Source organism: Callorhinchus milii, unplaced genomic scaffold, assembly GCF_018977255.1.
Source record: "Callorhinchus milii isolate IMCB2004 unplaced genomic scaffold, IMCB_Cmil_1.0 Scaffold8, whole genome shotgun sequence".
Lineage (NCBI taxonomy): Eukaryota > Metazoa > Chordata > Chondrichthyes > Chimaeriformes > Callorhinchidae > Callorhinchus > Callorhinchus milii.
Genome location: NW_024704749.1, coordinates 3871539 through 3899416, shown reverse-complemented (window position 1 = coordinate 3899416; position 27878 = coordinate 3871539). Strand labels below are relative to the sequence as shown.

At 47.5% G+C, this 27878-nt stretch overlaps 1 protein-coding gene across 3 annotated transcripts in view; it reads right to left on the bottom strand.

Annotated features, from left to right (window-relative positions):
• Positions 1–5477: 5477 nt before the first annotated feature.
• The window catches only part of LOC103189866 (citron Rho-interacting kinase), an 80739-nt gene continuing 58338 nt past the window's right edge, over positions 5478–27878 (bottom strand). Inside the window, exons 28-43 of one of the 3 annotated variants that reach the window (XM_042337476.1) lie at positions 26559–26739; positions 22867–22958; positions 21238–21339; positions 20842–21011; positions 20609–20656; positions 19051–19131; positions 18026–18161; positions 15388–15527; positions 13879–13971; positions 13211–13319; positions 12532–12660; positions 11651–11731; positions 11138–11216; positions 10506–10679; positions 6578–6869; positions 5478–5813 (exon numbers count right to left, since the gene is read on the bottom strand). In XM_042337476.1, coding sequence (XP_042193410.1) covers positions 5790–5813; positions 6578–6869; positions 10506–10679; positions 11138–11216; positions 11651–11731; positions 12532–12660; positions 13211–13319; positions 13879–13971; positions 15388–15527; positions 18026–18161; positions 19051–19131; positions 20609–20656; positions 20842–21011; positions 21238–21339; positions 22867–22958; positions 26559–26739 — 1931 coding nt within the window. In that variant the 3' untranslated portion in view covers positions 5478–5789. The remainder of the gene's footprint in view (positions 5814–6577; positions 6870–10505; positions 10680–11137; positions 11217–11650; positions 11732–12531; positions 12661–13210; positions 13320–13878; positions 13972–15387; positions 15528–18025; positions 18162–19050; positions 19132–20608; positions 20657–20841; positions 21012–21237; positions 21340–22866; positions 22959–26558; positions 26740–27878) is intronic. The other 2 variants (XM_042337477.1, XM_042337475.1) reach the window with 2 other exon arrangements.

Below are 27878 nucleotides of genomic sequence, written 5' to 3'. Positions count from 1 at the left end.
ATCTCATTCCCTTTTAAAAACTACTCTGGATTAAACACTGCAAATGCATGCAGGACGCTGAAAGTCAGCTTCCTGCTCCTCACCGCAACTACTCTTGCATTCAGTTCACCGCTTAATAGCTGCCTGCCACCGTTCCCGAGTGATCCGGTCACCTCTTAGCCATTCTGTGTGAGCTCTCACCTCTAGGCCACCACGAAGCCCTGAACTTAACTCTGCGTTAGGAATGAAGTGCTTGGGTTCATTGGGACTGGCCTGTTCCCGAGCCATGCCACACAACATCTGAAAGCAGATCAGGAGTTCGAAACATGACTGATTTTTATAAGAAGTGTGTCAGCCTGGCACAGCGAGTAGTAGTCTTGCCTCTGAGTCAGAAGGTTGTGGGTTCAAGTCCCCAGGTCGGGACTTGGAATCACATTGTCTAAGCTGATGCTCCAATGCAGGGCTGGGGTGGGATGGGGTGGGGGGCGAGTGCTGCATTGTCAGAGGTGCCGTCCTTTGGATGAGACATTAAACTGAGGTCCCATCTGCCTGTTCAGATGGATGTTAAAGATCCACATGGCGCTATTCGAAAAGAGAAAGGAAATTTCTCCCTCCCGGTGTCCTGGCCAACAATTCCCCCAAATAAAATTCATTGCTCACTCCGTGGCTGTTTGTGGAACATCACAATGCGCAATTGTGCTGTCGCGTTTCGCCCACAAAATACACAGTCACCCCAGTTTACAGCACATCCTGTGATGCTCTTTGGGACGTCTCAGCAACCTGATAAGGCGCCATATCAAATGCAAGGATTATTATTATTATTATTATTACTATTATTAACAATGAGACACGCTCAATAATGGATCACTCACAGCGATTCCTTCAATCGGATCCACAGAGAAAATCGAAGCTCAGAATCATCATGGGATTGGTCACGGGATCAGCTGTATCTTCTGTGGTATGTGAGGGAGAGAGAGCGGTGCTGGGCAACTCATCACATGGGCAGTAAAGAGAACACAAAGAAGGCTATTCTTCATTCCATGCCCCGGCTGAACTGAGCTCTCCTCGATGACTTGTTTCCAAAACGCTGCACAGAAGACATGGGACTGGCCTGTTCCCTAGCCATGCCACACCTTTCCTTCGAGGAGAATAACGTGCAACTATTACTGACAAATTGTGGCCGATTCCAGGGCGTCAGCCTGGCTCGGTGGGAACGCTCTCGCCTCTGAGCCAGAAGGTCGTGGGTCCGAGTCCCCACGTCAGAACTTGGGAACCGCACAGTCTAAGCACACGCAGTGTGCTGCGTTGTCGGAGGTGCCGTCCTTCAGATGAGAAGTGTAAACCAAGGTCCCACTGTGGACGTTAAAGATCCCATGGCCACTATTCAAAAAGTTTTTCCTGGTTTCCTGGCCAACACCCCCCCCCCCCCCGGATAAAATTGGCTATTTATTTCACAGTTTGTAGGACATTGCTGTGTGTAATAATTGGCTGATGTCTTCAAAATAGTCACTGCACTTTGTAGTAAACCCTATGAAGCTCTTTGAGATGCTCTCCCTCCATGAAAGGTATATCAAATACGCAAAAAAACATTGTGAGTTCCCCTTCAGGCACAATGCGCTGTTGCTGACATCTCTTCTTTCTCGATCCTCTTTGATATTTCTACACCACTTATTCCCACAGTGAAACCACGTACAAATTAAATATTCTTTGCATTTGTTATTTTGCTAAAATGTTGTGCGCTGTCCAGCGCCTTGAGATGTCCTCCCGACGTGAAAGGCGCTATACAAATGTAATCTTGTTGTTGTTGTTGTTGCTGCCTTATCGGGTCATCAAACCATCTCTAAGCGCTTTCACAGGATCTTACTGCAATGTGTAGTGACTGTGTATTTGTAGGCAAAATCTGAAGCTAATTTGGGCACAGCTTCATCCTGTACACAGCCAGGAATTTAATGACCAATGTTTACCTGTCCTAGAAGATTGTTGACCAGCACACCAGGAGAAACTCCCTTCTCTTTTCAAATCGTGCCATGGGATCTTTAACGCTCACTGCCAGGCAGACACTCTATATTGCAAAGATATTTGTTAGCTCAAAAGGAGATCATAGAATCATAGAATTATGCAACACGGAAGGAGGCCATTCGGCCCATCGTGTCTGTGCCAGCTCTTTGGGAAGAGTTTCCAAATCAATCCCATTCCCCCGCTCTCTCCCTCTAGCCCTGAAAACTTGTCCTCCCCAAATAATTATGTAGAAGGAAGACCTCTACATTTCTTTTGTAAAAAAAACTTTCACCATATCTATTTATCATTCCATAGAAGACTAAGTCTGTGACAAATGAAGTACGGACATTACAAAAACCACATCCTGTGTCCCATGATCAGGAGCATAACTGAACCCAAATTCACAACTGAAATTAGACATGGCAGTCAATTGTGCACAGCAGTGTCCCACAAACAGTCGTGGACTGTGTGACCACATTTTTACTACCCCCGGAAAAGTGACCCCAATCGACGAACAACTGGGTTCGTACTTACTGCTTGGTAAACGGGACTGCAGAGTAAGGTTTTTGACCTGCTGGGAATCGAACCCAGCTCCTCTCGCTTGCGAGACGAGCGCTCTAATAACGCTACATTACTCCACTGGTTATTTGTTGGGGACAGAGTACATTTAAAAAGCAGGTTGATGCTGTGTTGGATAGGTAACCTGGAGGGATGAGATCAGATGGGCTGAAGAGTCTTCTTCATCCGAAATAAGCTTGTGATCGGTGAGTGGCTTTATTTGGAATAGGAAGTCAGCGAGTCCGCACATAATAATAATCCTTGCATTTGATACAGCGCTTTTCACGTCTTCTCGACATCTCAAAGCTCTTCACAGAAGACTCTAAAGTGAATTGACTGTATATTTGTGGGCGAAATGCGGCAGCCAATTGCGCACAGCAGCGTCCCACAGACAGTCATGGATTGAAATGACCAATTTATTATCATTTGTTTTCCTTGAGGGATTATTACCAGGCATATGGAGTAAGGAAACTTGCCCAAGGTTTCACCCTGCCGGGAATCGAACCTAGGTCTCTCGCTTGCAAAGCGAGTGCTCTAAACACTGAGCTACAGTACTCCACAAATCGCCTATTTTTTTTGGGGGGCGGGGGTCGGCCCGGTGTCTGATACATGTGGAAACCCATCACCGTGCTTAAGAGTACCCAAACCAAGCCATGATTTCTATGCATCCCACTATACATGGAAATCCCAGAGATAGATTGTTGGAATGGAATGCGCTCTCTCCCTGGAGGGACTAGTACTGTACACTCAATTACCTGGAGTAGCTGTTGCTTGTTGGAGCAGACTAGAGCGCACTGAAGCCACTTCACTCCTGTTCTCCGGATTGGTACTTTTTCTGTACTCACTGTGCACAGAGAACTGTAGGAAAGTCGTTTGTTCTCACGGTTAATGCATGTTTCTTTTCCTTATATTCACAGTTCGTGGCAGCCAATTTACACACAGCAATAATCCACGAACAACCGTGAAGTGAGTGACCAATTTTATCTGGAGAATTGTTGGTCGGGCCACCGGGAGAAGCTTCCATTTTCGAAATCCGGGACAGGCCGACGGGACCCGGGGCAACCTCCTGGATTGGCCCCAAGTTTCTCGATTGATTATTCTTGATTTCTGGTGTAAATCTATGCTATTTTGTTTTTACATTTCTCTTGTTGGCCGACCCAAAAAGATTGGCCCCCACTGGTTTAACTGGTCTCATCCAAAGGAACAAGTTATCAACAACTCCTGGTGTGAGGTCTTTCCGGGCTTTGGAAAATCATGTTGGCATTGACACCCAGGCCTGTAAGTTGGTCATAATGTGTGGGGCTGAGCTCCGGTCAGTATGGGTGTACAGCCATGTTATACAAAATATTGGATGGCCCAAATCCCAAAATGTTAGTAGATTGTCCACCTGAACCTCAGGGCTATTGTCCAGGGCACCTTTCCTTGTTGGTTTTAAACACCCACAGCAGAGCTGACAATTCGCTATGGTGGTGAGTTGTCCAACGTTGCTTTGGTTTCACAAGGTCAATGAGCAATTTTTCGCACCGATTGACAAAGCTCTTTCAGTGCGTTATCAGGGCAGATGTTTCTGGTTTGCTAATCAGGACATACTGAGCGTGGCAGGCAGCCAATTTGCACACAGGAAGGTCCCACAAACAGCCATGGAGTGAGTGACCAACCTATTTTATTTGTTTTGGGGGGTGGGTCGAGGGGGGATTGTTGGCCAGGACACTGGGAGAGAGAAAAACTCCCTTCTCTTTTCGGAATTTTTAATGTGCGCCCGAAGAGGCAGCGGAACCTTGGTTTAACTGTGCAGCGCCTTGGGACGTCCTCCTGACGTGAAAGGCGCTCTATAAATGGAATCTTGTTGTTGTTGTTGTTGTTGTTGTTAACGTCTTCATCCGAAGGACGGCACTTCTGATAATGCAACACACCCCAGCACTCCACTGGAGAGTTAGCCTCGACTGTGGGTTCAAAGTCCCACCACGCAGCTGGAACCCACAAACCTTCTGAACCAGAGGAGAAAGTGCTTCTGCTGTGCGCAATCGGCTGCCGCGTTTCACCCACAAAATACACAGTCACTACACTTTACAGTATATTCCGTGAAGTTCCTTGAGATGTCTCAACAATGTGATAAGGCGCTGTATCAAATGCAAGGATTATTATTGCCGTCAACTGGGCCCGTCTGACCCCTGATGATAAGATAAGTAAAAATAAAAACACTTTTGCCGAATAAAGATAAACAAAGTAGTGTCAATTTTAATCGTCTTTTTCATGGAAAACGAGTCACAAGAAACGCGACTGAAATCTAGTTCTCAGACATTGCATATTCACAATATTGACAGGGTACAAAGTGTGGTGGGGAGGGGGAGGGGAAAAGAGGGGGAAAGGGGAGAAAACAGTAAAAACAGAAAAACAGGAGCACACTTCAGCACTGGGACACTTGGATGCAAGTTGTGAAAACAAGGTACAAAAGTCTGCAGTAAACCGTGTTTGTAGATGCGTCTTGTATCCCAAAGGCAAAGCAGAGGTGCAGGACAGTGAAAAAACAAATAGCAAAGGGCTATTAATTATTACAAAATATATTCAGTCCTGCTGCAGTTCCGTGTTCATATTCCCTTCAAAACCATTGTATAAAATTCAAGTAATAAACTGTGTACAGAATATAGCCAACCTTACCACTGCTGGGTTAGATTCCATCCGCCCATTGAATTGCAACCCAAATCCACTGACCAAAAAAATACAGCCAATCCCTCTTAAAATGGGGGAGGAGTGACTTGGTGAATCACCCTGGATTTTTTTTTAAAAAAGAGGAAATTTTTTTCCTTCTTTAAAACGTACGAGATGCTGTAGCGAATCAGCTTTTCCGTACGTTTTAAATTGCATATTTTTCCATTTTAAAAAAAAACAAACCATTCCCCCCCCCTCCTCCCCCACCCACCCACCCACCCACCCCACACACACAAAATTTGCTACTTCTCCCAAAAAGATATTTCCTACAATGCCAAGTCTCCCATCGGCTATGTTAAGGGTAGCTCGGGATTGGCAGACAGGATAAAAAAAAATACTTGCCTTCATCCCAACGCTCCATGTCTCCCTCCCCGACCCTTGCGTGCGACAGAATCAGAACAAAAGCAAGAGAACAGTTTGACTTTATTTTGCTGATGTGTTTAGTAGATCCGAGGCAGAGGACACTTCTCCCTGCAGTTGGAGAGTGGGATGCACATGCTCAGTACACACATCTTCATGTGTAGGACGGTGATCGGTCTCTGGACTCACACAGCAGATTGGTCCCAGGACTGTTTAATGTGAACAAACAGATTACTCACTTAGTACCTTTATTAATAATAGTAATAAATAATAATCATTATCACCATCATATTTTCGCCCACAAAATATACAGTCAATTCACTTTACAGTATATCCTGTGAAGCGTTTTGAGACGCCTCGAAGGCGTGATAAGGGGGCATATCAAAAGCAAGGATTATTATTGTCATCATCATCTCAAAGAGCTTCACGACAATTGCGTGACCTCCACCCCCCAGCATTGAATGTCACTTGCAAGCAAACGGGGCAGCCAGTTGGCACACAGCAATGTCCCAATAGCAGCTATGGAGTGAATGACCCATTTTAACTGAGGGAAACTCTTCTCTTTTCGAGTGGTGACATGGGATCTTTAACATTCACCTGAACAGGCAGATGGGACCTCAGTCAAACATCTCATGCAATATATGGCACCTCTGACATTACAGCACAGTCCTAGTTTAGACTATGAACTCAAAGTCCTGATATGGGGCTTGAACCCACAACCATCTGACTCTTTTTTTGTGTGTGTGGTGGAGGTGGTGGGGGGGGGGGGGGGGACAACAACAACTTGGTAGAGTCTCAGAGTGCAAATAAAAGTCTGGATCGACACTCCGACTTTTTGAATCCACCTCTGATGAAGGACTTTGTTACTGGGTTGACTATATCTCTGTCCAGATTCTTTAGGGCATCAGTAAATTCTGCTACGAGCATTAAATCCTAAGTCCCGCAAGCCCTGAGCGAGCGGTGCTGATGGTACCTTGCTGACTTGGCCCATTGGGGTCCTCATGGATCCTGCAGGTAAACGCATGCCCCCTCGGTTGTCGTCCAACATCCTGCCCGGAGACCTCTCTCTGCTGGTGTCCAAAGCTCTACCGGGAGATTTCTCCCTCTCCAAGCCTCTCCGCGGTGACTTGTCCCTCCGTGTCTCTTGTCTACCTTCTCGGAATCTCACGGACATATTGGACTCCTGAGGTGGGTTTTCCCTGGGGCAAGGTGCCAGCTTCTTGGACATGTGCTCATTGTAGGTGGGAGGGCCTCTCTTGTTAGGGCTACAGGCAGCGACAGAGAACGCAACACGGGTTAGCTCTCCGAACCACAATAGTCAACGGTACAGAGAAGACGTTCAACAACATCATTAGGTTTAAGCTGGAGGTTAGTTCCCAGACTCACAAAATCATTACAATAATAATAATAATCCTTGCATGCGATATAGCGTCTTATCACACCTTCGAGTCGTCTCAAAGCACTTCACAGAATATACTGTAAGGTGAATCGACTGTGTATTTTGTGGGCGAAACATACAATGGGGATTTGATCACAAATAAAATTCACTCTTGGTTTTGCAGAGAGAGAAAAAAAATTAGCGGTGTAGGCGGGTAGAATAAGCTTGTCTATTGTAGTGCTGCGGGGAGCGCTGTGTTGATGGAGGTGCCGTCCTTCAGATGAGATGTTAACTTGAGGTCCTGTCTGCCTGGTCAGGTGGACGTTAAAGATCCCTTGGCACTGTTCGAAAACAGAAGGGAATTTCTCTTGCCCCCTGTCGTGGGCAATAATCCCCCAAATAAAATTAGTCACTCAAAATTGGTTTGTGGGACATTGCTGTACGCAAATTGGCTGCCACATTTGCTCACAAAGTACACACAGTCACTGCACTTTACAGTCTATCCCGCGAAGTTCTTTGGTATGTCTTCCCGACATGAATGGCACAAATGTAATACTAATAATAATCCTTGCATTTGATATTGTGCCTTATCACGTCTTCGACACATCTCAAAGCGCTTCGCAGAATATGCAATAAAGTGAATTGACTGTATATTTTGTGGGCGAAACACGGCTGCCAATTGCGCACAGCAGCGTCCCACAAACAGTCGTGGATTGAGTGAACAAATTATTATTATTATTTAAGGGATATTATATAACATAATATTTTATTATAAAATAATAGCCCTTGCATTTGATGTTGCACCTTATCACATAAGGAGGACATCATAGGAATTACTTTGCATTCTGCCGGCAGCCAATTTATGCCCAAACAGTCACAGAGTGAGTAACCAATTTTATTTTGAGGGATTGTTGACTAGGAGCCCGGGAGGAACTGGCTTCCCTTTTATGAGATAGCGCTACGGGACCTTTAACCTTCATCTGGGCAGGGAGAGCTGGGACCTGGGTTTAAGGTTACATCAGAAGGATGGCATCTGACAAGGCAGCACGCCTTCTAAAGACTGTGCTGGTATGTCAGCCTCGATCGTGTGAGTTCAATATCCTGATGTGGTGCTTGAACCCACAACCCTTCTGACTCGCAGACGAGAGCGCTGTCAACTGAGCCAAACGGACACGTCAATCTTAGGTGTTAACTGAATCATAGAAATCTACAGCTTAGATAGCTGTGCAGCCCATCCAATCGACACTGCGTCTCAGAGCAACTGAAGTAAGGTTAGGAGGTTTTGTCTCTCTTGAATTTTCATTCCCATTTAGAACTTTATACATCTCTATCTCCTTCTGTGTAGCTCCTTCCGAGACATTTCTTTTCAAGGCTGAAGAGCCCGAGCTTATCTATTCAGTGCTCACAGCTCATGCCTTCTAACACTGGGAAATCATTCTTGTGTCTCTCCTCCTCAATACCTCTCAGGCCTGAGTATTGTGTACTCAATGGAAAATTCCTCACTCAATCAGGAACAGCAGTGGCAGCAACTGAAATCCTCAGACCTAACCATTCTGCTGCATTATTCTGGAGGCGGTGGGAGAAGGCAGAAGAGCTCACAAGCGGAACTCTGTACATGGTAAATTCAATGGTCCACAGCACATTCGATAATTAGCGAATCCATAACTAAATATCCCATTTCTCAGCCCTGCAAAACCAACACAGATTGTATAAATGGTTTTAAAGAATTGTGGAGACGTCCCAGCAGCAAGACCGGGGGAAGCTTTTGAATCGCTTCAAAACAGTCTTTCTCACACGTTCCCACATTTGGAAAAAATATCTCTATACAGGTAACATATGCTGCTTGTTCTGGGATTTTTTTTAAATGGAGGCCTGTAATTTTTTTTAGTGGAGCCCTGTAGTGTATTGGTTAGAGCACTCGACTCCAAGCAACAGGACCGGGGTTCGATTCATGGGAAGGGCGAAACATTAGGCGAGTTTCCTTGCTCCACACGCGCGTTTATCGAGCAGTAAGTAGGAACCCGGTTGTGAGTCGATTGGCAGATCGCTTTCCGGAGGTAGTAATCCCTCCGAACAAATAAATAAATTGGTCACTCAATCCACAACTGTTCGTAGGACACTGCCGTGGGGCAATTGGCGTTTCGTCCACAAAATATAGTCAATTAACTTTCCAGTATATTCTGTGAAGCGTTTTGTGCCATCTCATCGACGCTATACCAAATGTAAGGATAATTGTTATTATATTATGACCATATTTCCACCTCAATGCTTGGTTCTGGACTGCACAAACAGGCCGAAGGAAATCCCTCCGATGCATGTACAGGAGCGAGAAGGAGAACTGTTTGGATACTGTATTGTACGCTACAAGCCTAACCTGCATCGGGACTTTGCCTGCATTGAGGAGAGACAATAGCCAGCAGAATACCTTTTGCCCCAGTTGTCCTGAAGGAAAGAGTAACCCGCGATCACGCATTACATACGTGTAATCTAGTCACACGACTGAATCCAGCTCTGACCATAGTTTGATGCAATTTTTTTTTTACACATTCCTCAAACTACTGAACATAAAGAAACCAGATTAACTATGATATTGTTATGGTTCAAAGTTTTTTTTTACTCCCCCTGAGATGATATAATATATAATATATATAGATATAAATATAATATATATAGATGATATAAAGGTTCAGCGTTTACTGCAAAACTCACAAAACAAATACCAGACATGCGGCTGTAACATGCCTTTATTTACAATCCTTCAATAATTCTGATGTTTAAAGTCTTTCTCCTTCAATTTACTTCCTTCTGCCTCGAATTTTTTCTTATTAATTTACCTGCAAAGGGAAATTACGTCACCCCTGGAAGCTGGACTGTTGAGTTTCGTTACGGTGCTACGATAATGACAGTTTCCCCCGAGTGGTGCATGTACCGAAACGAGGTGGTAAATCTCACAGGGATGCTGAGCACTCTTCCATCTCAACACCAGAGGGAGTTATTTCCCCTCCTCCTTCTACATCAGTGACTCGCAACCAGAGGATAAACACGTTCGATCTAAATTTCCGTCTATTAAAATAGCTTGAAGGGCAATGAGGATAGGACAGGGCAGCGGAATAATTATAATAATAATCCTCGTATTTGATATAGCGCCTTATCGCGGCTTCGAGACGTCTCAAAGCGCTTCACAGAATAAACTGTGAAGTGGAGTGACTGTATATTTTATGGGCGAAACACGGCAGCCAATTGTGCACAGCAAATGTCCCACAAAGAGTCACGGATTGAGTGATCAAATTACTATTATTATTATTATTATTTTCTTACCACCAGAAAAAACAATCCGCCAATTGACTAGCAATCGGGTTCCTGTTACTGCCAGGTAAACAGAGGCGTGCGAGTAAGGAAACTTGCCCAACGTTTCGCCCTGCCGGGAGTTCCCTGTGGTTGGATTTCGATCCCTCTCCCAATCCCAATCCCAATCCCTGCGTTGGATTTCAAGATGGGTTTACACGGTAACAGTTTGACTGACCTGCGGCTGGCTCCGCCCAGCAGCTCCCCGCTCACCTCCTTCACCAGGTTGCCTTTACAGCAGATGATACGCAGTTTACTCTGATAGGACGAGGCCAGGTAAATGGCTCCGGCAGAGATGGCGGGTCCCAAGTATCTGGGATTCGGGATGTCCAAGTACGCACGACCCGGGGCGCTGAAGAAACAAACGAGCTGGATGAAGATTTGTGCTGTTAAGCAATCGGAGATGCAGCTGACCGACAGGTGCTGGAATGTAACTGCAACGACAACTTGCACTTGCTGTGTAGTGTCCCAGAGCCCGACATCGAGCCGGGAGTGGGGGGGAGGGGGGGGGGGAGAAGGACGGAGGGAGGAGGAGGTGACCGTAAGCATGATCGAAGAGGAAGGTATATAAAAAAATAATTCCCCCCACCCCTTTCCCCTTAGTTAGATCAGCCTCTGGTACTGGATCCCCAGAACACTGAACGCAAGCAACTCAAAGGCCATCTGTGCAAACTGTGTCGTCCGTCCAAATCCACGCAGGTTTCAAAGGAGACCCAGAATCAGCATCGGACTGTCCTGTGCGTGCGAGAATGAACCGCAACGGGAAGAGTTACTGTACGCCGGCAACGAGTGGCCCGACTCAGGACTTACCCGATCGTGTTGCGACCCTGAATCTCCACCACCTCCAGAGAGTTGAAGTGAGTCACGAACAGGTACGGTTCCCGATAAGCTGAAAGGATGACAAACGCCAAAGCTGCACGTGAGGGTTCGGAAGCTTAAAGCCGGACGCTTCAATGCTTAGCAGGAATCACTCGGAAAGTTGCAATGAAACTGTACGACGCAACTTTACTGACCCAAAGCTTCTTCGTTTAACAGAAGCTCACGTTGCTGACTGCTTACCGTAACAACAGCCAAACTCCGCATCATCAACTCTCTCCTGTCGGCTATCGGTTTTGTTAAGTCAGGGATATGGGGCAAAGGAGAGTTAAACGGAATTGAGGTACGCATCGGTTGTGATATAATAGAATGGCCGGACAGACTCGAGGGGTTGAATGGCCGACTCCTATGTTCCTATGTTTGTACGTTCAAGAAAGATTGGACAGGTTCATCCAAGAACTTCCAACCAGTGCTGACGGAAAGCCTTAGGGCCCTGTCCTCGCTTACCAAACGCCAGAGGCAAACGGCTCCATTTCAGGTCATCTGTGCGGCTGCGTCGTCCGTAAGAATCGACAAAGACCCCGAACTCTATTTGTGGTGAAAGAGATAAAACAAAACAAAAAAAAAGGTCGGAGGCAAAGACTGGCTGCAAACGTACGATGATCCTGGCTGACGATGAGTACAGAGAGAGGCAACAACAATAATGACTTGGGTTTATACAGCGCCCCTCGGGCATTACGATCAAGCCCGATGCCGTTGAAAGCAGCTGTCATATTAGGTGGGGTCTGGGTCAGCTGGTAGCACTCTGGCTTCCGAGTCAGGAGGTTGTGATTGTCCAGCGCCTTGGGATGTCCTCCCGACATGAAAGGCGCTGCACAAATGTCATTTGGTGGTGGTGGTGGCGTGTTCAAGCCTCTCACGTCGGGACAAAGAGCGCGCGCACACACACACACAGTCGAGGCTGACTCTCCAGTGCAGTGTTGGGGGAGCTCTGGATTGTCGGATCAGAGACATTAAAACCGGGACCTCAGCTGCCTGTCCAGGTGGACGTTAAAGATCCCAAGACGCTAATCGAAAAGATATGTGAGTTTCTCCCAATGGCTTGCCAAGGACATTCCAAGGCGCTCAAGTGTTTGTACTCCACACGAGTCTCCACCCATCCCTCCCTCCCCCCCCCCACACCCTTCTATTCCCCTCTCCCTCATGTGAAGATCTAGCTTCCTCTTGAATGCATCCACACTGTCTGATTCAGCCACCGCTTCAGGCTGGAAGGATTATTATCATTATCTGGTACAGAATGGAAGTGCCACCGACTGGGAAGCTGCTGTCAAAGCACAAGCCGGCACTAAACATGGCAAGGCATCACGTGGCACCCGGGCATTACTCACCATGGAAACACAGCAGGAATTCCTCCTTCTGCCCGCTGCCGTTCACCTGCGCGATGGCAATGGGGAAGCTGTAGGATGAAGCGGCGAAGAGAGCGGAAGCCAGAGACAAGTCGTTCTTATCCAAAAACTCTGCAGCGAGAAATGGAAGGAACACAACTCGATGATCGGGAATCACATCCAACACGAGGGAGTTTCTCTCTCTCTGTCCCCTCCCTCGGTGTCCTGGCCAAACAATTTCCTCATATAAAACCGGTAACTAACTCCGTGTAGGACGTTGCTGTGCACAAATTGGCCGAGCGAAGACAAGAACCTTGCGCTTTGAGCCGTGCGCAATCTCTCCCCTCGATGCTGGTTTGTGTTGCTGTTGTACAGGGCGCCCACAAAGTCCTGCTACCTCCCCCTTCCCAACCCTTCTTTGTTTCTCTTACAATGAATTTTTCGTTGCAGGTGAGTCGAGTGGAACAACATCTGATCCCAGCAACTTCCTCCTCACACTGAACATTATCTACCATGAAGATGCTGGCGCTCACACACACCCATCCTCTGGATGTCTAAATACAGTTAAACACTTGTGCTGAACACAGTTAAGTACTTCACCTGGGGGTAAGGTCCAGGGCGCTTAAAATGGGGTGGGAGGGCTATGTGGACATCCAGTACAAAGTGTGAGAGTTCCACTTACCCTCCAGTGTGTAATGCTTCATCTCGATCTCATAGAACCTGTTGGTGCCAATGATGATGCTGTAGGCAGTGAAGTGGATACAACTGCACGGCTCAGAGGTGTCGATTTCCTGTAGAGTGAAGAAAAAACACTTGAACAATACTCCAGCGATCAGCAGTGAAAGGCATCGATCAATCCTTCCCGCTCGGCTCCTGTTAACCCCGCCAGCCAAAGCCCTAACAGGTTGGGTGGTCCGAGCTGGACAAGCAGCGGGAAAGCTTGTCATATGGGTGCTCAGTATGCGGTCGCTACCGGTTAGACTCCAGCAGTTACCCCTAACGCACACTTCCCTAAACCTTAGCTCTCATCGACCTGCGCCCAATTCTCTCCGGAACTAGGCAACCATGCATCCCTTCAGCGCCTTGGGATGTCCTCCCGACGTGAAAGGTGCTTCACAAATGTAATGTGTTGTTGTTTGTTGGGGATCGGGCTTGCCTTTCATTCCAAACACCCGAATTTCCAATGTGTAGGCGGGAAGAATGAAGCTCTCAGTCTAGTTTGGAGACTCCTAAGCACGGTGATTGGTTTCTGCGACTGTCAGGACACCCGGCTGTCCTGAAATAAGTCACAAGAGATACAAATACTGTTTTCTAACAACCGATGACTCACGAGTACTGTTTTCTAGTCACCTTGCGGATGTTGAAACTGTCGAGGCCCTCGTTGTAACGGAAGATGCACAGTTTGTTTGGCATCGCTGCGCAGATACATGGCACAGTCTCAATCTGTCAGATAAACAAGGGCAACAATTAGAACTGGATCAGGAGGTAACGCAAACAGGTTATAATAATAATAATCATCCTTGCATTGGATATAGCGCCTTATCAAGTCTACGAGATATCTCAAAGAGTGTTCCCAGCGACTTATACCAGATTTCCTGCATCTGCAGTGCTTTGCCTTTAGCTCCTGTTAATCTAGCAGGCTGTAATTGGAGTTGAAGGACAGAAAATGGGTAAGGTTGGACAAACAGCAGTAAACTTGCCAGTCCAGCAGTATCCAAACACACACACAACAACAACAACAAAATTACATTTGTATAGCGCCTTTCACGTCGGGAGGGCGTCCCAAGGCGCTGGATAGATAGAGTTACGGACCTGAGCTGGGGGTAGGGGTCGGGGAGGGGGGGAAGCAGGGAGATCGAAAGCACGGATGAAGAGGAGGATCTTGAGATGGATGTTGAAGGTGGCGAGGCGGAGGGATTGCGGGATTGAGTTCCAGAGGGTGGGGGCAGAGGGTGGGGGCGTACCCCAGTGAGCCTTGGTTCCTGCCTAAGCTCTCAAGTATTCGGGAAGTACGATGCACCTCCTGACACTGGATACTGGTGGGTGGAAGTGACTGGGATGTGGTTTGGAGACTCAACTCTGGTGATGGGTTTCTGCCTGTGTCACCTGATCATCAGATCTGCTCACTGACCCACGTTTGGTTTAATGCCTTCATTCTCGTAACTTTTCCAAAGTCACATCATGTCGGTGGAGTCATTTTTAAAAAAGTATCTATAACACAGCGAGTTGTTAGGGTGTGGAATGCCTTGTTGGTACGGTGATCGAGGCAGATTCCTTCTTGGTTTTCAATAATATTGACAATAATAATCCTTGCATTTGATACTAGCGCCTTATCACCTCGTTGAAACGTCTCAAAGCGCTTTGCGGGGCATTTATATTGTAAAGTATTATTATATTATTCGAGTGGGAACTAGACGGATAATGCTTAAACAAGAGGAAACATTTGCGGGAGTTTGGGAGGAAAAGGCACGTGACTGGGACTGAATGGATTGTTCTTGCAAAGTGCCAGCCAGCAGATACGTCGAGGCGAACAGCCTTCAACTGATCTCTCAAGTTTCAGTGGTTCCAAGGTTTCGGAAAACTATTTGATAATAAATAAGAATTCTTACAACCCCTGCGATTGATATAGCGCCTTATCACGCCTTCGAGAAGTCTCAAAGTGCTTCACAGGATACACTGCAATGCGTAAGGTGAATTTACACTGTATTTTTGTGGGCGAAACGCGGCAGTCAATTGTGCACGGCAGTAAATACCCTCATTGAGTTGTCGATCTGTTTGCAGGTTGACACCAGGGACCAGGCCCGTGTGGGTTACACACGGACGAGGTGCCAGCGCTGAGGGCACAGCAGTGATTCTCACCTTGCCTGCTGCGAATAGGTGGCATCCTTTCAAGCTGTCAAACACAGTGGGTGCCACCTCTGGCTGGGCTGGCAGATGGGACTGAGCTAACGACTGCTTCACCTTCTTAATCTCCACCAGGCACAGGGATCGCTCCTCTCCTGCCAGGACAGAACACCGGAACAAACCCGTCACCAAACCCTTCCCCGTTCAATGTTTTCACGGCAACTATTTCGCACAATAACCCTTGAACGTAGCGCCTCATCGCGTCTTCGAGACGTCTCAAAGCCCTTCGCAGGACGTACACTGTCAAGGAGGAGGAGCAGGAAAGGTGATGAAAAACACGGCCAAAAAGAAAGGTCCTCAGCTGGGCAAAGGGTAGTGGGAATCTAGAACTCTCTCCCGCAAAAGGCTGTGGACGCTGGAACCATTCAGATTTTCAAGACTGAGGTGGATAGATGTTTGTGAAGTCAGGGTATCAAGGGTGTGGGGCAAAGGCGGGTAATTGGAATTGAGGTACAGATCAGCCACGATCTAATAGAATGCCGGAACAGGCTTGAGGGGCTGAATGGCCTCCTCCTGTTCCTATGTTCCTCGGGCACTGGGTATCGGAATCGCAAAATAATAATAATAATCCTTGCATTTGATATATAGCGCCTTATCGTGTGTCCAAGACATCTCGAAGCGCTTCACGGGATAGATTGTAAAGCGTAGTGACTGTGTACTTTGCGGGCGAAATAATCAAAGATGACAGCAGCCTTATAAGGAATCAAGGCTTGGAGTCACGGCATCTTTCAATTGAAATATTGGATTAAATGAGCTGAAATGCCACGAGTTGCTGCATGGATTTCACCACGAGCAGTTGGGAGCAACACAGCCACGCTCAGCGTACACAGGCGGCAGCAGCAACAACAACTGTTTATAGAGCGCCCCTCACGAGAGTCTGAATAGTGACGGAGCCTGATGCTGAGCCAGCGGGAGGGGGAAGGAAACCGTAGGCACGTTGGAAGAGGAAGGTCTTCAAGCGCGACCTGAAAACGGGGAGAGAGAGTGGGGGGGGGGTTGGGTTGGCCAAGGCGAAGGGATTCAGGGAATGAATGCGTAGGGAACGAATGCGTGCGTCTCTCTTTCTCTCTCTGCAAACCCGCTTCCTTTACACCAGAACCACCACCAACAACTTGCACCTATATAGCGCCCCCCCACACAGGGTAGTGTCTCAGAGCGCTTAACAGTGGGCGGACTGTCCAAGTCCAAGCCAGTTTTGGCTTCCTCTCTCCCTCTAAGTAAAGGGCCTTTTCTTTCAGTAAGTCGTGCCATCATATTACCCCTTATTCCAGCCCCCCAGTCAGGGCTTGTCGTACAAAGCCGCTGAATAAAACAGGACTAAACTCAAATCAATTGTTAAGGGTATTTTTGTGCTCTCTTTAGCAGGATGTAGGAAACCAGGAGTAGGATAGAAAAGCAGTGAGTAGGAAACGTCATGCAATGAGTCAGTCATGATAAAAGTAGATTGAATTAATTAATCTTCATTGACAATCTCCTGCTTACCACACGACTGTGTCCCATTACTCCGCTAGAACAAGGTTGCGTGTCCCCATAATCAATTTGCAGCTGTTGTTTACCCTCCGAGTTTAAAAGAAAATCTCTCTTCCTACCAGCGTTAACAATACGGCCTAAATGCTGCCGGGGTTTGGACAAATAGCCTACAATGGTCTCATTTCCATTCCTGTGTTGGTGGTGGTGTTAACATACCCTTCATTTGCCAGAGGCATGGTACTGCGTTATCACGTCTTCGAGACGTCTCAAAGCCTTTCACAGGATATACTGTAAAGTGTAGTGACTGTGTGTTTTGTGGGTAAAACGCGGCAGCCAATTGCGCGCAGCTGTGTCCCACAAACAGTTGTGGATTGAGTGACCAAATTATTATTTTTTTTGAAGGGATTATTACCCGCAGAAAGTGATCCACCAATCGACTAACAAGTGGGTTCCTATTTACTGCTAGGGATAAAGACACACGAGTGTGGAGTAAGGAAACTTGCCTCAGGTTTCGCCCAGCCCAGGATCTTACTTAGAGAAAGCACATTACCCAATGCCTGAGCATTGATCATTCCCTGTATCCCTCGTGTATTCACTTGCTATTCTCCTTCACAGGCTCGAGTCAACGAACGAGAAAAAAAACGCAGCCTTTTAAACCCTTTAGCATTTACGTCTGACTGTAGGTGTCAGCCCCACGGCAATCTAACAGGACTGAAAGTTCTGGGAAGTTTGATTTGAGAGGTTTAGAGGTAAAACTAAAGGCATTCCATTCCTTAATCTCCGGCAATAAGTAAGAGCGTAAGAAATAAGAATTTGCGAGGCAAAAGAAGACCAAGGTCCATCCATTTGGCCTTCCACCATCCTGGCAGTTATTTGCACTTGTCATGCCCCAAACTATATACTGTGTCCCTGAGATATTATTTCCTAACAGAAATCTATCTAACATGTTCTTGAAAGAATCAACCCTTTCTGCTTCCACCGTCTCCCTCGGGAGCCTGTTCCGTACATTTATTACTCGCTCAGTGAAGTAGTGTTTTTGCAGATAAGGAATTGCAACTGTGAGACGATGCCTCTGAAGCGATGCCTGCCCTGAGCTGACACAACAAGGCACATGTCTAACTACCTGCTATCATGACAAGTCGATCGAGCTCCTTCATGACATGAAGCTGGAACACTGAGCCCACGCCAGGAATGTGCACCAGGGAATTCTTAACCACGTTCAGCGAATATAAACCTTCCTCCGACCCGACCAGCACAATCTGTGGAGACGCACAGTAATAATAACACAATGCATGAGATGGTGATACTGTAAACTAAAGATACCCTCATAACTTCCTGTAATTAGTTAGATACATGCATTGTTATAATCTGTGCACTTAACTACAGAGTCTTTCATGATGGCAGGCTGTCACAAAACACTTCATGGGATCTACTGTAAAGTGTAGTGACTAGGTTTTGTAGTTGAACGGGGCAGCCAATTTGCAATTAACCAATGAAAGAGACCAATATTATTTGAGAAGATTGTTAGCCAGGATGGCCCTGACCGAGTAAAAGTATAACAGTACAACTGTACCCTACGGAGGTACTGTAAGCATTGCAGTGGTTCACGACTGAGAGACCCTAAGATCCAGTGTAAATGTTTTGCTCTGAAAAGCAAGAACCATTGGTTGCAAGTCCATTCCACACTCTCCAGCTACCAGCATATAATAATAATAATAATCCTTGCGTTTGATATGGCACCTTATCATGTCTTTGAGACATCTCAAAGCGCTTCACAGAATGTACTATAAAGTGAATTCACTGTATATTTTGTGGGCGAAACACGGCAGCCAATTGCGCACAGCAGCGTCCCACAAACAGCCGTGAATTGAGGGCCCAAATTATTTCTTTATTTTGAAGGGATTATTACCCCTGGAAAAGCGAACCGTCCATCGACTAACAACTGGGTTCCTACTTACTGCTGGTAAACAGAGGCATGTGTGTGGAGTAAGGAAACTTGCCTAACCTTACGCCCGGCCCGGGAATCGAACCCAGATCCTATCGCTTGTGAGTCGAGCGCTCTAACCACTGAGCTACAGGACTCCACGAACACCGTACCATGCACTACCCGCAGAAAGCAGCCTGGTATCGCACTTCTTGCCAACATACCTGCTCAGTGAGTGGCATGGTGCAGTTTATATCTAATCGGTCGTCTCCCTCCAGCTTCAACAGTGAGTTTCCCAGTAACTTCTGCAGAAATTAAAACAAGTCGCACCATTTAACCGCCTGTGGCCCGCACGCCAAACAAAACACTCGGGCGTTCCCAGATCTATGGAAATTCCTACAATTTATAGGGGGGAAAAATGAACTTTCTTTTACATACAACAAGGAAAATAAAGGGGGGAGTGGAGGGTGTGTGTTTGTGAGAGAAAGCTAAAAAAAAAAGAGAAACAACAAGACATGAGAGAGAACACCGAGGCTGCTCTCAAACACACATACAGACATCCTACACACAGATGAGCAGAAGCCGTCCACAAACAGACCTGGAAACTGAGCTTCTGACTTTAGGCAGAGATTCTCTTCCTCTTGAGTCACTCTTGCATTGAGACAATAAGCCAGCTCGGAGACAAGGATAGGATGCTGAATGATGACAAGAGACAGGAACCTACAGAGTTTAGGTTAAGTTGCAGTCAGATAGTATCAAGCAATGGTTCATAGTCCCTTCATCTTACAAGCACTTTGTGTGAAATGTGAAAGCGCTGCGTTAGAAAACCCCAAGTCCGCACTTTGGGCTCCAAGGGTTCCTGCCAACACACACGTGAGGCGAGTTCAACACAGCTCCCAGTCAGAGAATTCCTGTTTCAACCGTTCAACATTATTCAGTCGCTATCTGGTCGTAATAGCCTACAGCACCACACGCCCCTTCCCTTAGACTGATGAGGTGCTGGGTACTAGCGTGGCAGGATTATTCAGCAATCCATCTCTACTTTGGGATGACTTCTAGTTTTTTGGGGGGCGTGTGGTGAGTGTGTGTGTGGGGGGGAGGGGGGGGCAGTGTCTCTTGTCACCCCCTTTTCCTTACCCCCAGCAGAACAGAGTTGGGGGTGCTTTAAAGCCTGTGATCATTCAGTGCAGCCAAAGGAACAACACGTGGCTTTGTGGTGTGTCTGCAGAATCATGCCCTTTCGGGTCAAAGTGTATCGGCCAAGGGATGTTTCCCACGGCATCTCCTCCTCCCGCGGGGAGAGAGCGAACGCAGAGACCGTCTTGAACCCTGCCCTCGGAAAGCACAATGGACGGCGTGAAACTGCGGGGTTGCCCGGGGAAGCTGTGCATGCAGCCTGATGCGTACAGATCGAAGCATGCAAGGGAGCAGGCGAGGTGCGTCCCACAAAGAGGTGGTTCCCCACGCTTCTCTCTATCGTCTCTACGGACACACTTTGCAGGTTAGCTTAGAGGAAACATGTGTGTTGTGTGTGTGTGTGTGTGTGCAGCTGAGCTAACAGTGGTAAAACAGGTGGCACAAACACTGAACACGAGACCTATTACAGAAAGGCCTGCGAAACAGGAAAGCGTGAGAGCTCCCAGTCACTGCCGACAGGGAGAACGCCGGCTTGGTCAGTCGGTCGGAACCACAAACAGCGGGAAGCTGGAAATGCACGACATGCTCTGCGACAATGGGGGGCAGCCCCAAGCAGAAGCGGGAAGGAGTGTGCAAAGGTTTTACCTGGGCATATTGGGTAAGTTCGTCTTCGGTCTGAAGGGCCCCTTCAGCCTATCACACACAGTGACACAGGTATCATTGCACGCTCACAGGACCACACGCTCAGTTACACGCATCGACTGCTCTCATGGCAAACGAAAGAGGGGAAACCGTATCACAGCACAAGCGTAAAAACCCACAGGACGTCAACCCCACAATGGATGAAGTCACGGGCAAGTTCCGCGCGAGTAACTTACGGAAGCCGCCTCTGCTTTGTCGCTCGAGATCCTCCCGCAACCCACGATCGACTCCAGTACGTTGACCCAACGCTGTTTGTCTGGGAAGCTTGGAGCGAGCAAATAGAGGGTCTGACCGGGCCAGCAGGTGGTGTGCGGCTGGGATTCTAACTTCAACACGTAAGGCACGTCTGCGGAGAAAGGGAAACGGCTGAACATCCAGCGCACACGCGACCTACCCGTCAAATAACGTCGTCGAGTCGTCTCAAAGCGCTTCACAGGATACACTGTAAAGTGATGTGGCTGCGTGTATTTTGTGGGCCAATGGACGCACGCACACAGCAATGTCTTACTAACAGATTGCACGCCGCGCTCCAAACACGCAACACGCGCATGATCCTTGCACACGTCCCTCACCCGTCTTCGCGGTGTTTACGAGTTCAGAAGCTCCAACGGCTCCGTGAATGCTCACAACTCCATCGGGCTGGCACAGCTCAAACTCATCCACCGGCCGCTGGCCTGTCGAGAGGAAGGAAAAGAGAAAGGAGCATCACTGCACACAGTACAACCAGTGTTCACTGTCGGAGTCCTAATGGAGTCCTGTAGCTCAGTGGTTAGAGCCACAGAGCCTTGCAAGCGAGAGACCCGGGTTCGATTCCCGGCAGGTCAGGGCGAAACCTTGGGCAAGTTTCCTTACTCCACACGCTTGATAATAAGCCTCCAAGAAAAATAATAATAATAAATTGGTCACTTCTATCCCCAACTGTTTGTGGGGACGCTGCTGTCCGCAATTGGCTGCTGCGTTTCTCCCACAAAATATACAGTCAATTCACTTTACGGTATACCCTGTGAAGCGCTTTGAGACGTCTCGAAGATGTGATAAGGCGCTATAATAATAATAATCCTTGCATTTGATATAGCGCTTTTCACGTCGGGAGGACGTCCCAAAGCTATATCAAATGCAAAGATTATGATTATTATTATTATTATTGAGAAAACAGCCCTACGCTCCAGTGCAGTTATGGGGGAAAGATCTGCCTCGTCAGAGGTTAAATGTTACGTTAGATCAAAGTCTGGCTGTGTGCACGTGGCTGATAAAGATGCCATGACACTATTTGACAAGAGAAGAGCAGTCTATCCTGATGTCCTGGCCAAGAATCCTCCACATGATACTAATAATCTCTGCATTTGATATCCTTTCATGTCAGAAGGATGTATCAAAGTGCCTCACTGTGAAGTGTAGTGACTGTGTATCACAATGTTTGTGGGGCACCTGCTGTGCATAAACTGACTACTGCTGCGTTCACCTACAAACATTTAACAGGAACTATTTGCGATGCACTTACAACAATCACTTTCATTAAGATAAACGCCCTGGACATACTGCAGCCCCACAAATCGACTTTAAGAATCTTGTTCTCAGCTTCTCTGCAATATTTATAATTTAATACATTATGTCTATTGTTTTACAATATAAATAATAAGACTTACATTTGATATAGCACCTTATCAAGTCGTTGAGACGTCTCAAAGCGCTTCACAGGATACACTGTAAAGTGGACTGACTTGTGTATTTTGTGGGTGAAACGCGGCAGCCAATTGCGCACAGCAGAGTCCCACAGTCGTTGATTGAGCGACTACATTTTTTTTTTTTGGGCGCGATTAATACCTCCAGAAAGTGATCCAAATCGACTACCAACCAGGATCCCCCTTACTGCTGGGTAAACAGAGGCGCGTGGAACAAAGAGACTCGTCTAAGGTTTCAGCTTGCCCGGGAATCGAACTCAGGTCCTCTCGCTTGCGAAATAAATAATTATAACATATGCATTATCTTTATCTCTGTTCATGCAATGTGGGCGCTTCAAATTCCATATAACAGTTACTTCACATGCGCAGCCCGTCCCAGTGAAATTCTGCGTTGCAGAGATAGCCTCAGTAAGACCTGAAGGGGGGGGTAAAAGATTTTGTTTACGGAAACCCAAGTGGTGCAGAAACTACTCGAGACTCGAGATGAATTCTCAGCAGCTCAGAAATCAACAAACTTACCATCTTTCGAATCGTTCTCAAAAAGAAGAATCTTTGATCCCTCCAGCACGATATATTTCCGCTCCCACCCTTGCTGGCCTCGTTTCCCGTTCCTGACGGAGAGAGAGAGAGCGACGTCAACAACAACAGCAACAAATTGCATTTACACCGAAGCCTTTCACATTGGGAGGACGTCTCCCAAGGCGCTGGGCAGTCAGGGATTTGGACCCGAGCTGGGGGTTGGATCGGGAGGGGAGGGGCGGAGGTCAGGGAGGGAGGATGATGCTTGGACACCTTTCCAGCACCCAACAACAGGCCACGATTAGAACAAATAGCCTAAGGAATAACAATAATCCTTGCATTTTGATATAGCGCCTCATGGAGTCCTGTAGCTCAGTGGTTAGAGCACTCGCTTTGCAAGCGAGAGACCTGAGTTCAATTCCAGGCAGAGGGCGAAACCTTGGGCAAGTTTCCTTACTCCACACAGAGCCTAATAATAATCCCTCCAAAAACAAAAACAATAATAAATTGGTCATTTTCAATCCACGACTGTTTGTGGGACATTGCTGTGCGCAATTGGCCGCCGCGTTCACCCACAATTATACAGTCAATTCACTTTACAGTGTGTTCTGTGAAGCGCTTTGGGAGGTCCTCCCGACGTGAAAAGCGCTATATCAAATGCAAGGATTATTATTATTATTATCACGTCTTCGAGACGTCTCAAAGCGCTTCACAGAATATACCGTAAAGTGACTCGACTGAATATTTTGGGGGCGAAACGCAACAGCCAATTGCGCACAGCAGCGTCCCCGCACACAGTCGTGGGTTGAGTGACCGATTTATTATTATTATTTTTTTTGAAGGGATTATTATTACTTGGACCTCCTGAGGCAAGGCCACCGATCGAGAAGCACAACCCGCGGCAATAACAGTCAATACGACCCTCAGGAAAACACAGCGATGTGGCACCTTAGTGGATTTGGCCACGTATAGTGGGGCTCGAAGTTTCAGGGGAGAAAGCCTGTGGCGAGAGCTCAAGGCAGTAGAGGGTGTAGTTTTAACACAGCTCACTAGCTCTGCGTGCTCAGACAGAACAAAACGGATATGTAAGACATTAGCCTTTGCCGGTTATCTCTTGGCCAATGGTTCCCAGCAAGGCTAGGAGTGTTCTCCATGTCCGAGACTTCACAATACAATTACACAGCGCCTTTCACGTCAGAAGGACATCCCAAGGTGTTTTCACAATCCTGGCTTCCTAGCTGGAGGTGAGAATCGAGGGTGATGGTGGGGGGTGGGGAGGGGATGGGCAAGGTAATAATCCTTGCATTTGATATGGCGCCTTATCGTGTCTTCAAGACGCCTCAAAGCACTTCACAGAATCTGTCGGACATCAGGTCCTGGATGAGGGCAAATTTCCTACAGTTGAATATGAACAGGACTGAGGCCCTCCTGATTGCTCGCGCCAGCGCCTCTGCACCTCAGGCTCTGGCAGCATCAACCTCCACGGTTGCACACTTCAACTCACCGCCAGTCAGGAACCGAGTTGTCTTGTTCGACCCTCAACTGTCTTTTCTCCCCCACATTCAAGCCATTACCCTCTCTGCCTTCCCTCATCTCCGTAACATCGCCCGACTCGGCCACTACCTCACCCCTCAGGCCACTGAAACTCTTCATCACCTCCAGGCTCGACTATGCAAACGCCCTGCGTGTCGGCCTTCCCAACTCCTCCCTCCACAGCTGCAGATAATCCAGAACTCTGCAGCCCGTGTCCTCTCCCGCACCAAACTCGGTGACCCCATTTCCCCCACTCTCGCCCGACTCCACTGGCTCCCTATCCTTCAGAGGATCCAGTTCAAAATCCTGGTCCTCACCTACAAAGCCCTCCATGGCCTCACCCCACCCTACCTCTGCAATCTCCTAACCCCCTACCAACCCGCCCGCTCCCTCCGCTCAGCCGGCTCTGGCCTGGTCCACATCCCCCGACCCACCCACCCCACCATTGGCGGAGAGCCTTCAGCCATTCTGCCCCCAATCTCTGGAATTCCATCCCGCCTCAAGACCCTCCTCTTCGACCATGCCATCGGCCACCCCCCTTCCCCTCCCCTCCCTTTCCCCCCCCCAACCCCAGCTCGGATCTGAAATGCTGTTCTCTGTCCAGCGCCTTGGGACGTCCTCCTGACGTGAAAGGAGCTATACAAATGTAATCTTTTTGTTGTTGTTGTTGTAAAATGTAGTGACTGTGCATTGGGTGGACAGCCAATTGACGAACGAAAGCGTGGTCGAAGAGGTAGGCCTTGAACGAGATGAGGGTGGGGGGAGAAGAAGGTCGGGCAGACCCCTGCATAAAGTGGGGGCAGAAAGACTGAGAGCCCCACCACCAACGATGCGGTGGGGTGGGGGGGGGGGGATGTGAAGCAGGCCGGGAGTGGGCGGGCGGGCCTGTGCGGTTTGAGGGGTGGGGGGCACAAAGTCATCGGTTGGCGACGGGCCATAGAAGAGCTGAAGAGCGAGCGATGTGGTAAATCGACTCTCGTAACTTCTCGCTATAAATAAATTTCCTGATGTGAGCAGCTCGAAATAAATAATAATAAAAAAAAATCCCCTTAAATAATTGATCGAATTCGCTCTGCAGTAGAATTGCTGAATTTTTGAAAAGGGACGGATAATGCGATCTAAACAAACCGGCTGATACCAAGGCTGGACGTTCAGGTACAGAAATAGAACCTCATCTCGGCGTTTCAAAGCCTCGCCGAGATCGAAGGGATATTTTTCAGTGGGTTTCGAAACAGATCAGCAGTAAATTCTTAACGTTAACCATCTCCCAGTCATGGGGAAAGGAAAATTGGGGAAGGAAGTCACAAAAATAATCAGCATCTTTGCATTAGACGATAATAATAATAATCCTTGCATTTGATTTAGCGCCTTATCACGTCTTCGAGACGTCTCAAAGCGTTTCGCAGAATATACTGTAAAGTGGAGTGACTGTGCATTTTGTGGGTAAAACGCGACAGCCAGGAATTTGGCTGGTTATTATTGGAGTGGAGAGAGTGAGGGGTGATCTCAATGAAATCTTTTGGGTGGGACTGACGAAACGGCAATCGACAATGTTTTCGCGGTCAACGAGGGTTTCCAGAACTGTAGGTCGCCTCCTTCAGACTGGAATCAACACTTGAGGCCGGACGCGAGGAAGAACTGCTTTCACTCAGAGGCGGCTGAAGATCTGGATAGGGCTCCCGTGTGACAATAACAAAAATCTTTGCATTTGGTATAGCGCCTTATCCAAGTCGTTGAGACGTCTCAATGCGCTTCACAAAAGATATCGTCAAGTGAATTAATTGACTTTATTTTCAGGGCGAAACTGGCAGCCAATTGCACGCAGCAGTGGCCTACAAACAGTCGTGAATTGAGTGACTAAATTATTATGATTATTATTTTTTTTAAAGGGATTATTACCCCCGGAAAGCGATCCGTCAATCTACTTAATGCTAGGTAAACAGAGGCGTGTGGAGTAAAGAAACTCATCCTGCCTGGGAATCGAACCCGGGTCCTCTCGCTTGCGAGGCGAGTGCTCCAACCAACATGCTTCAGGATGCCTCAAAGTACTACTAAACTGTAAAGACAATTGACTGTATATTGTGTGGGCCAAACGCCCTTTAAAACATCTCAATCGACTCAGACGCGTTCGAGGTGCTGATGCACCAAACAATATTCACCTGGGAACCTTCATCCACCCCTCCAGTCGCACACTCACTCCCGGGTCCTTCATCTGCAAGGCGGGAGAGTTCATTTTGTCCCGGCAGAAAGCTTTGGTGAAGTGGGTGGCGTATTCCTGGGGGAGCCCGCAGGTGGCTGGTTGGCAGGAGGAGCATTTGGGATGGCACGTCACTTGGCATTCTGGGCAAAACAAATCCACACTGTGTAATGAGGGTACGATGGCCATCAACACAATTATACAGTAAACCTCACATAAGTCCTGTCAGTTGGGAAAACACACGTTATACGCGAGCAGCCTGGCACAGGCACGATGGGCCGAATGGCCTCCTTCTGCGCTGTAATATTCTATGATTCTGTGTGATTTATCCAAAGTATGAGTTACGTCAAACTTGAATAGAATATAAACTCTTGAACTGGGTTTGGGTAAGATATACGACCGAGGCGACTGTATGATTTTAGGCCGATCAAACTTGTGCAAGTTTTACTGGAGTTCACATTTACACAACGCCTCTCACGTCAGGAGGACGTCTCAATACTAGGTCGGGGTCCCAAGGTTTGTGAAGGGCGCTATATAATTGCAAGCTATTTCTCTGTCTTGTGTTTACTGGAACACCCATCAGGTTCGACCCAGGGCACGAGGGCAGATTTAAATACACGCTTGCCTTTCCTGCACTCTGCCCAGCACGTCTAAAACTCTTAACAAAAGGCAAAATGCTGCAGATGTACCGCTGGAAATCTGAAATAAAAACAAGTCGCCGGGAGCGCTCAGCAGGTCAGGCAGCATCTATGGAGAGAGGAGAGTCAGTGAACTCTTCGGGTCGATGACCTTACGTAAAGAGTTCTGACGTAAGTCATCGACCGGAAACGTTGCCTCATTTTCCTCTCTCTCCGTAGACGTTCCTGCCGACTGTTCCCAGCGACTTCTGTTTTTACTTCTAACCTTCTAACATTTATCTCACAAAAACTTCCCTGATACATTTATACGGTGATTAATACGTCTGACCAGCAATTAAAATTCCTATTCTCGTCTCGGCTGACAATATCCTCCCTCCCTCCCTCTCTCTCTGGATTATAACCCAGTTTAGTCACTAGATAAACTTCTCCAATTCTAACCATGTTACTTCCCAAGAAGTAAAACGTCCTAAGGCCTTGGGTAGATTCCTTAAACATTTGTCGGAACAGTTTGGTGCAATAATAACCCCTTGCATTTGATGTAGCGCCTTTCACGTTGGGAGAAGACTCAAAGCCATTCACAGGATTTACCGTAAAAGCGCCGCCACTGTGTGTTATGTACTTGAACACGGCAGCCGATTTGTGGC